General features: G+C 50.1%; 2 protein-coding genes across 11 annotated transcripts; both read left to right on the forward strand.

Moving 5' to 3' along the window:
• Positions 1–3,242: 3,242 nt before the first annotated feature.
• LOC120673587 lies at positions 3,243–6,442 on the forward strand. Of its 10 annotated transcripts, none has more exons than XM_039954504.1 (5): positions 3,243–3,403; positions 3,511–3,625; positions 3,777–3,933; positions 4,035–4,197; positions 4,467–6,442. In XM_039954504.1, exon 5 carries the CDS (start codon positions 4,623–4,625, stop codon positions 6,207–6,209), a length of 1,587 nt encoding a protein of 528 aa, XP_039810438.1. In that variant the 5' UTR covers positions 3,243–3,403; positions 3,511–3,625; positions 3,777–3,933; positions 4,035–4,197; positions 4,467–4,622; the 3' UTR covers positions 6,210–6,442. The 10 variants fall into 10 exon arrangements, with proteins under 10 accessions (XP_039810438.1, XP_039810437.1, XP_039810436.1 ...); XM_039954503.1 differs by having other exon boundaries at positions 4,035–4,176; XM_039954502.1 differs by having other exon boundaries at positions 4,040–4,197.
• LOC120673589 (copper transport protein ATX1-like) lies at positions 6,326–7,567 on the forward strand. The gene is made up of 3 exons (XM_039954509.1): positions 6,326–6,810; positions 6,943–7,018; positions 7,163–7,567. Exons 1-3 carry the CDS (start codon positions 6,700–6,702, stop codon positions 7,288–7,290), a joined length of 315 nt encoding a protein of 104 aa, XP_039810443.1. The 5' UTR covers positions 6,326–6,699; the 3' UTR covers positions 7,291–7,567.
• Positions 7,568–9,907: the final 2,340 nt, after the last annotated feature.

Here is a 9,907-nt window from a genome sequence, read left to right on the forward strand (position 1 = left end):
CGACAGGGCGTGGTGGTATGATTGGAGGGAGAAGACAGAAGAGTGTTGAGTTGGATGTGAACATGCCGCGGCGGCGGCGGCGGCGCACCTGGACGGGAACGCGGCCCGGGTTCGTGTTTCGCGGATGATGCGGTGAAACGGGACTCGTTTATTTAGCACGAGCAGGGAGCAGCGGCGGCAGGCAGGCAGGAACTTGATCGGCCAGCCTTTTCAGCCAATCCGAGAGGGAGGGTCCATTGAATGATTCACGTTTTGGCAAATATGCCTAGAGCAGCAAACGACACTTTGACTACCACTAGTCGCGAATTTTCTCTTGCCGTGACAACAGCAGGTCACGAAAACGACGGCCGGCGCCAGTTCCTTCGAGTGGATCAGTGGCTTGAAGTACTCGTTTTTTCTTATTTTAGTAGTTATTTTTTTGTTAAATACGTAAATCTACGTATCTTTATATTAAGAATAGAAATAAATAGTTTACACGTTGTGCCACGACTTCCTACGCGGCCTTAAGCTACGAGTCGGGGTTGAGAAGAAGACATAGGGGACTAATTCTAGGAGTTACTCGATCACCTAATTAAATGCTTGTGTTATTTTGTTCTGCAACTCAGTGATCACGGCTTTCGGCTTGGCGAATATCAGAATATCTTAGTCTGAAAATGTTAAATGTGGAGTACTGAACTACTGACCTTTTTTTAGTGAAATTTGTTTGGCCTGCGTTGGCCAGCAGCAGCAGTAGAGAAACTGCAAAACGTCCCCCCCCCCCCGCTCGGGCGACTCGGGAGGCACCGCCGAACCCTAGCCGCCGCCACTCACCTCCACCCCTTCCCCCGCCCTCGCTGTCGCCGGAAGTCCGCGCGGCCCCTAGGACGGCGGCGGCGGGGCCAATCGCCGAGAGAGCCGCTGCATCATCCGGATCTGAGCAGGAGCGGTGTGCGGCGGTGGTGGAGCGGTGCGGGCTTCCGGCCGGGCACGGCGCAGGAGGCCTGGAGGCCGCACGACGAGGATGGCCTGAGGTTGCGCGGCGTGGGCCGGGAGAGCACCCTGGCTCGCACGGAGTTGGCTCGCGGCTGCTGCAGGCGCATATCCGGCGTCGCGCTGCTCCCTCGGCTACGCGGTGACGGCCTCGGCGTGGGGCGACGCGGTGGCGGCGCTGGCCAATGGTGGCTCTAGGATGCAGCGATGGAGGACGGCGGCGCATGCTCGGGGAGGTGGAGGTTGTGCTCTCGCCCGGCGAGGAAGGGGCTCTTGGCGGCCACGGTGACTCCCTCATGCGCGCGGCCGTCGGGAGCGCGGAGCCCCTGCTGCGGTGGTGGTGGAGAACAACGACGCGTCATCGGGGAGGAAGATGTTGCGGGAGCCCTCGTCGACGCCGCTGCGCGCGGCGTCGCGGGTGTCGTCGTCAAGCTCACGTCTGGCGACGTAGTGGCGATGGGAGAGTGCTGCGGAGAAATGTTTCTGCGCTTCACGGAGTTGCTGCGCGGCGTGAGGAGGCGGCAATGGCTGTGGTTGCTCACAAGGCTCGTGGATGGCGCAGCAGAGGCGGAGGTCTGGCAACGGCATGGTGCGTGGAGGCGCGGCGGCGGCGGCGCCTCGGGTTTGCTGTTGTGGCTTTGGTCCGGGCGTGCCAAGCCGTGAGCGTGCAGCGAGGGGTTGATGCTCCGGGCGAAAGTCCTTGCCGGCATTCCTGCTGGCACAGATGACGGCGGCGCCTCTTAGCGTCGTTTCCCCTGTTGGGGGCATCATCTTGGAGCAACCCCATGTCTGCACGGGGCTCTGGGTGAAAACCCTGTCCAGTTCTGGATGAGCGACGGCGGCGCCTTGGCGTCGTGACCTCCTTGGAGGCGTTGTCTCTAGAGACCCTTTTCGGCTAGTGGCATTCCTGGACCATTGCTTGGGCGGCAACAGAAGGGTTGGCATCTCCGCTGCGTGGCAAGGTGAATGGGTGTTGCTAAGCCCTCGTTGTGGTTTTCGCAGTTTTGGTGGCAATCGAAGGTTGTCGCTTGGTTGTCGTTGTGGCGGCTTGCAGCGGATTGCGGCGGCTGGCGTTGCGTGGCAACTGTCAGTGCGGCATGGGACGACGTCAAAGGACGGCGCTTGCGGCATCGACACTAGGGGACAACTTGGCTTGCAGCGGATCGCGGTGGGTCGTTTAGCTTGGCTGAGCTATCCGGTGCGTTACATCGTCGAAAGACGGCGCAAGCGACATCTTCGGCTTGCGACCACGGTGGCGGAGGTTATGTTTCGCGGGTAAAGCAAGGAAATGAGGTCGGCCTGTGGTGGCGGCTCGGTGTTGTTGGAGACCCGGGAAGGTGGGGCAACTTTGCTCTTCGCCTCTGATGGTGACAAAAGAAACGGAACTGTGGCGTGGAGTATTATGGCGGGTGTGGCGAGGCCCCCGCGCGTGGTGATTCTTCGAGGTGTTGAGAGTGAGGTCCAACGGCGGATGCGGCGAGGCCCCCGCATGTTGTGTTTCGCGGTAGCGACTGTGAGGCAGGCTACGAGAGGCCCGGTTTCGGTGGTTTCACTCCGTCAGGTGGAGGGTGCTGTTGCAGCGGTATGACGGCAGAGGTTCTCGCATGGCGGTGGTCTTCCTGGTGTAATACCGTCTACCTCTTTCGATTCCCTGTCAATGCAGAGTCACATCTGAAGGTTCTTGACAACTACACGAGTGTGGATGTTTGGTGGGTGTTGTGGAAAAAACTTCAGTTTTGCTGCGTTTGTCGTGTGGAGATTTTTCGTTCGGCTTGAGTTATCTCGTGCAGACGAGTTGTGCGGCTTGCGTCGATGTCCCAATCCGACCAGTCTGAGCTGTCGAGTAGAGTTAAGTTTGGCATGTGTTGATGTCTCAATCCAACCCGCCGGTGTGCTTTTTTCTTTCTCTTTTTTCTTTATGCCTGGTTATGACCTCCCAGGGACGTAATCTTGTATTCTCTGTTATATCAATAGAAACGCACTCGTCGAGTGTTGTTCGTTAAAAAAAAAGAATTGTTTGGCCTGCGTTGTCTCCTATCTTCCTTCTTAACCTCGGCGAAGCCCAACTGACGTTTTTTTTTTCTTTTTGGCCCGGATACAGGTTTGGGCTTACCGGCTTGTGGACGACGAGGCTACACATGCTGGGCTCATACTTGGGCTGTTAAATTAAAGCACGCAGCTATACAGCCCAACCGACTAGTACTAAACAGTCTAGCCCAGCCCATAGACGAATTCTCCCTCCGGCTTTCTCCGCTCTCTCTCTCTCTCTCTCTCTCTCTCTCTCGCTCTCTCTCTCTCTCTCTCTCTCCCCCTCCCAGCGCGACTGCCTGACCTGCTCCCTGCTGGCTGGCATTGGGGAATCCGCGACCCTGGTCGTTGAGGATGGAGACCGACAAGATTCGCCGCGGAGTCTTTGAGAATGGCAGACTTCGAGGTGCGCGCATGGCGCATGCGCCCCAATCCTCCCGTTCTCTCCTAGCCTCCTCCTAGGTCCTGTCCGCAACCTCCGAAAACCTCACTTGTTTCCATGCCTCGTCACAGTAGCGGACTAGTAGTCGTGGAGAAGCAGCGGATCTTGGTGACGCGTGCGCCCTCCTTCCCTGACGGTCAATCTTGCGGTGCGGTCTCCCCCAGGCACGGCGGCGGACTTCCTCAGGTACCTTCCCCCGGCTTCAACGCCCGCCGGTTTCGTCTGACCGGGGAGCATTGCTTCGTGAGCACACTCGGCACTAGAACACACCACGCATCCCAAAATTGACCAGCTTTTACCTTGGATGGATGGACACGCGTGGGCGGCCGGCGCGCAGGAACCACTTCTTCGGCGTTGCTTTCGAGTGACGTCAGATGTGTGAAGCTGCCCAACCGCTTTGTTCGCGGAGGGCATTCATGGGGATGTGACGGTTGCCGGGGCTGTGCCGTCCAGGAAACTGAAAGTCGCCAGCTTCCGTCCTAAGAGATAGGCAGGTAGCCTTTCTTCCGTCTGCTTGACTCGCATTCGGTGCCATTCTACGAGAATTTGTGGCTGAAATGCTCAATTAGCTGCCCTGCCTGCCACTTTCCCCTAGCTCAGGGTCCCTCCACAACACCAGTTCATCGCGAGTTGCTTGCAGGATCCTGGAGGTCTGCTGAGCTGCGGATTCCGATCCGTCTGGCAGCTTTCCCGCTGATTCTTCCTGCTCTGGTTTACCTCCTGCATCCGATACAGAGGTATATTCATCCGCGCCATGGGTATGCTTCTATAATCACTTTGTGTGAGATTATTAGATTCTGTACTCTTCCTTTTTTTGTGCCTATGCTTTTGATGTGTAACTCAGCAGATTGTTCCACATTTTGCTGATCTTCTCACTTGTATAGAAAATCAGTATAGGTCGAATGGCATAACCTTGACTAGAGACTTGCTGGATGCAGTAGTTTTCTAGTCCCATATTATGTTGGTAACATCCTACATCTATTCTAGTTCTACTGATCTATGCGCTCTTTGTGATGTTGTCTTGCAGGTTGCAGCTATGTTTTTGCGCATATTCAGCCTACCTGAAGTCATATTCGGTGTTCTAACACGCTCATTTTTCACATACACAACAGATGCTGTAATTCTTTAACAAACATCTTCGAGTTGATCATCCAATGCCCTGGCAACTTGCATAGCATCGTAAATGGCTCAGAACACCTCCGAAGATGACATAGAAAATGTGCCAGATTCAGATCCAAATTCACCAATTCTGACTGGATATCGTGCATCGGTTCCTATTCTTGATGATGGACTACTGCAAGGGACAGCCTGTCAGGAACGACGGCTTCTTGATTTCCTGAAGGCCACTCCCTCTGTGCAATGGATAAAGAAGATCAATCTTTGTTCGCCATTGATAAAATTTCGGCTGGCATCCTCTAGCGTCCGTGGTAACCTTCAGGTTCACTTCATCAGAACAATCAACTGGGGTTCAGTTTTCACTACATGCAAGAAATGGCTCAAGCATCCCATGAACATTGCTCTCCTAATATGGCTGCTCTGTGTGGGTGCTGCTGGTGCCATGTTAATCTTGCTTCTATTAGGACTTCTGAATGATGCATTCCCTTCCAAGTCCTTAAGAAATCAATGGATAGAGATTGATAATCAAATCCTTAACGCCCTGTTCACCCTCTTGAGCATATACGAGCACCCAAAATTAATCCACCATACTGTTCTCCTCTACTGGTGGCAGCCAAAGGATGCAGCCGAGCTAAGGAAATATTATTGCAAGAATGTGGCATGCCGTCCCAATGAGCGAGCACACATATCCTTTGTGGTGGTTCTCCTCCACATCACTTGCATCTCCCAGTATGCCGACTGTGGCCTCTACTGGGCCTACTCCAGCAAATCGCGTTCTGAGTTTGCTGACAACTTCTTCTTCATCCTAGGCATTGCTGCACCGGTCCTTGCTGGAGTTTACACAGTGTACAGCCCTCTTGGCAGGGACTATGATCCCGTGTCTGATGAAGAAACCAAACAACTGGACCCAGTTCTAGTCGAGTCATCAGAAACAAGAACAGTGGTGAGCAACCCCGCGTGGGCGGGTGGGCTGTTTGATTGCAGTGAGGATCCCACAGCTTGCTACCTCTCTTTCTTCTTCACATTCTGTGTGTTCGGTTGGAACATGGAGCGACTTGGGTTTGGCAACATGTATGTGCACACATTCACGTTCCTGCTGCTGTGTGCCACGCCATTCTGGTTGTTCAACATCACAGCAATGAACATCCACAGCTATATCCTTGGTGATTTCATCGGTGCTGCGGGGATTATCCTGTGTTTCTTTGGCCTGCTATATGGGGGTTTCTGGAGGATCCAAATGAGGAAGACATTTGGGCTGCCCAGAAGCAGGTGGTTCTGTGGATCAGCATCATTGACAGACTATGTGCAGTGGCTGTTCTGCTGGCCATACTCTCTTGCGCAGGAGGTCCGCACGGGGAACCTGTATGATGCAAAGGATGGGAACTTCTATGAGAAATTGATGGACGGTGGTGCTGTGGAGAGCGGATCAGGATTGATAGTTGTGACAGAATTACCCGTCTCTATTGGAGTAGAAGAGGAGAATAGTATCAATGTCAAACTCGTGGCAGATGGTGAAATGATTCCACCCACCCAACCAGTAATAGAATGTGGGGAGAGGGAAGGAACTGATTCAGAAGTTGTGGCAATTGTAGCATCCAGCTCAAAAGCTAACCCACTGATAAAGGATGACTTGAGTTATGGTGTTCAGAAGTAGCCAAGTCATTCTTCTTCTTCTTTGATTGACACCACCTTTTTCAGCACTATGCTCTTCTGTTGTCAATTCCTGTTTAGTTTACCATTTAGCTCATTTATGTTAAAAGGTAAATGGAATGAATGGGCAATGATCTCAGGAAGTACAGTGGTAAATAGATGTAAAAATGTTTTGATGTCAATATTTCATGTTTATAATATTAACAGAGGAAATGTAATGTTTGACCGCGATTTCAATAGCAGGTTTAAGCCTTTTATAGAGCAACTATGTAAGTCGGCTAATGCAGTCAGTAACTTAAGGAATTGGTTGGCGACAGTTCAAAAGACAAAAAGGAGATTCTTATCTACCCTATCCTATATTGCCTTTGGTTGTTTGAAGTGCTCCTTTTTGAGTGTTAAATGCCTGACCCCATGAACTATTGTAAAGTGCATGCTTTATGTTTCACGGTGGAGAACAAAAGTTGCAGTTGCTTGCATGAAAGAGAAAGGTACGGATGCGTCTATATATGCTCCAGGATGCAGAGAGATGGACATCTTCTGTTAGAAAGCTGTTTGAGGACTTTGTGCACATTAGTCTCCTGCTCTGTTCTCCCGGAACCATGGCTGTAAGTTGCAATCGGCTCTTTTGTTTGTTACCTGAACTACTTGAATCTAGAAGTACATCATGCATTCATGCTTGTATATATGCTGATATGCTCAGCTCAAGAAACTTGTCTGAAAGTCATCTTTGGGCACAGGTTGTGGAGCTCAAGGTTGGAATGCACTGCGAAAGGTGCATCAAGGCGATTAAGAAGGCTATAAAAACGATCGATGGTAAGCCAGTTGTCAACCCAGCCCTTCTCGCTATTACCATACAATCATTCTCTTTCAGGTTTTAGCATTAACAGCCTTTTGTTCTTTTTAACGCGCACCTGTATCTTAAACCACACATCTAATCGTGCACAAATGGGCGTGCAGATATGGAGAGCTATCAACTAGAGACGGAGATGAACAAGGTCACCGTGACAGGGAACGTGACCCCGGAGGAAGTCGTCAAGGCTCTCCACAAGATTGGGAAGACGGCAACCTGCTGGACGGAAGATTGAGAACTGATGGTTTTCTCAGCCCCACTCTGACAGTCAGTTAGCTATCAAGTTACTACCTGCAGATGCTACTCACTACCGGTAACTTGAGCTTATAGTCTAGCTAATTACTCGCGAGTAGTATTAGTTAATCTGCTTTCCTAGCTTGTGTACCAGGATCTTTGCACACTGCAGCTATTCTAGAAATAAACAGGGACACATGCTGTGAAAAACGGGTTGCTGCTGCTAGGCGCAGTTACTTGGTCTGGTTGATGCCAGTCGCGGTCTTGCGGTGTTTTAACTACCAGCCCAGTGGTCCATGGTGACCGATCTGCATGCAAATCGTATCAACTTGTTGTATGCTCTCGCAAGTCATACGTGCATGATAAACCTGCCGATTTGAGAACGTGTCAACCAGGTTGCCTGACCCTGATGGTAATGACCGTGCCAGCAAGCAGTAGCACTCGTTGCCCTTGACCATTTCCGCTCCTCAGACGTTGATCCGGCCCCGGGATCGGCTGACCTGCCTCGGTTCCCCCGACACCAGCCACCCGGTGTTGGTAGAGGTAGACCGCTGCCTCCTCCAGTTCCCCTTCTGTTCGCTGACGGTTACAGGCTCGCCGCCTTCTTCCCCGTGTGGCACGGCCATGGCTCTGGTTCAGAAGTGAGATCGCTGGCCTGGCGCGTACGGGGTCACCCGTTTGAACAGTTCCGCCGGGGTGCCGGTGCCATGCCAAACTCGTCGGATGCCGCGTGAACTGACGCTGCCCATGCAAAACAAATCAATAACGAGCGAGTGCCGTGTGGCCCTGTTTTCCCAACCAAATTTGGGTTAACTAGACAGACCTGTCATAAACCAGTCAGACCGGTCAGGATAACTTCGTCAATTTGTTAAATTGACTTCACCATTGCATATATTTTGTTGAGATGATCTAAATGCATATATAGAATGTCCAATGCCTCCCGGAAGATCTGCACTTCGGTCTGACCAATCAGACTGGTCCAGAGTGGTCATACCAGTTCGGAGACCGGTCGCACAGGTCCGAACGCCCAATGCAAGTTAGGAGTTGTATTTTGACACGGGATTTGACAGTGTTTCGGCTCCTAATGGTACAGACCTCCCCGTCCTATATATATGAAGGGTCACAGCCGATTGAGGGTAATCCGGATCGATTCACACATTTATCCTTTACTTTTTACCTCTAAACCCTATATATATGAAGGGTCACGGCTGATTGAGAGTAATCTCAATCGATTCACACATTTATCCTTTACTTTTTACCTCTAAACCCTAGTTTTTTCAACCTTATCTGCTATTCTTCGCTCATCTCTACGGCCTTTGATGACATTCTGAGTGGTCTGCCGACCTCAGAGCAACCATAACTACATTAGCTTCGACGGAGTCCCTCCCGAGTTTGTGGTTCTAGTTTTTTTGTCGTCTCCTTGGAGCACCAGTCTGACCGGTCCGCATAACTGGTTTGCGCAGAGAGGCTGCTGATGTTGATAGTTTTGACGATCTTGCTGCGCGTTCTAGCACATTCGAGTTTGTGACCAGATTTTAATTTGCGTAAACAGTTGGACATCGCTATCTGATGAGTTCCTCTATCATAAAGGTGACAATTTTTACTTAGTTTGTTGTTTTCTGCGACACCAGCAACTACTCATGCAAGACTATACATATATGGTAAACTGGTTATAAAAGCAGCAGAATAAGGTGCACCAGTAGTGGTTGTGACCGAAGATGTGGAAGTGCTAATAGGGTGAGGTGGGTGCCCTATTCTTTGAGCACATTATTGTGAACATCGGAGTGGATGCATATGACACTTTGGTTATACCATTGTCATATCTCTATTTCGTGCTAATTTGTTGGATCACTGGTACGCCATATCCTAGATCCATGTTATCTGAATAGGTGAACAGACTGATGGCTCCGTATTCTTGTCGGCCGGCAATATGCATGCCATATATAGATGGAGATGCATGCATACATTTCATCAACTGGCTATTGCCAATGCATACGTAGATCAAAAGTGTATCATGTAGAGAATTATTGGCTAGGCTAGTGCTAACAACTCCAATGAGACAATAATATGTGTTTTGCCTTAACTTGCCGCCTACTTTGAATGCTTTTGCATTGGGGTTTCCAAACGGTATGGTTCGATATATAATTTTTTAACTTTTCTCCTATGTATTTACTTGCAATTCTGCGGCATCGAAGCCAGCTAAGATATAGTAGCGAGTGATATTAATAAAGAAAAATAATGGTAGGTGATATCTAGTCCCGTCTCTCCTCAATATGAAAAGTAATCTGATTAGAAAATAAGATATCTAGTCCTCTCTCGTCATCAACGTGTAATGTAATCTAATTAGGAAATAATATGTACATAATTTCTAGTCTCTCTCCTATTGTTGTAACGGACATGTACTTTAGTCTATATATTTATTAGTTTTATTTGACATGAACTCTTTAGATTAATCTAGACGTTAGATCTTCATAAAATTCAACGGTGTATATCCTTCTCTTTTTTGGATTAACGTAGGAATTTCTACACCCTCTCGGCGAATGTGGTGACTTCTTTTAACACTATTGTATTAAGATAATAGATTGGAAGCATACTATTGTAATTTTTAAGAGTTGGAG

The sequence above is a fragment of the Panicum virgatum genome, chromosome 5N, assembly GCF_016808335.1.
Source record: "Panicum virgatum strain AP13 chromosome 5N, P.virgatum_v5, whole genome shotgun sequence".
In the NCBI taxonomy this organism is placed as follows: domain Eukaryota; kingdom Viridiplantae; phylum Streptophyta; class Magnoliopsida; order Poales; family Poaceae; genus Panicum; species Panicum virgatum.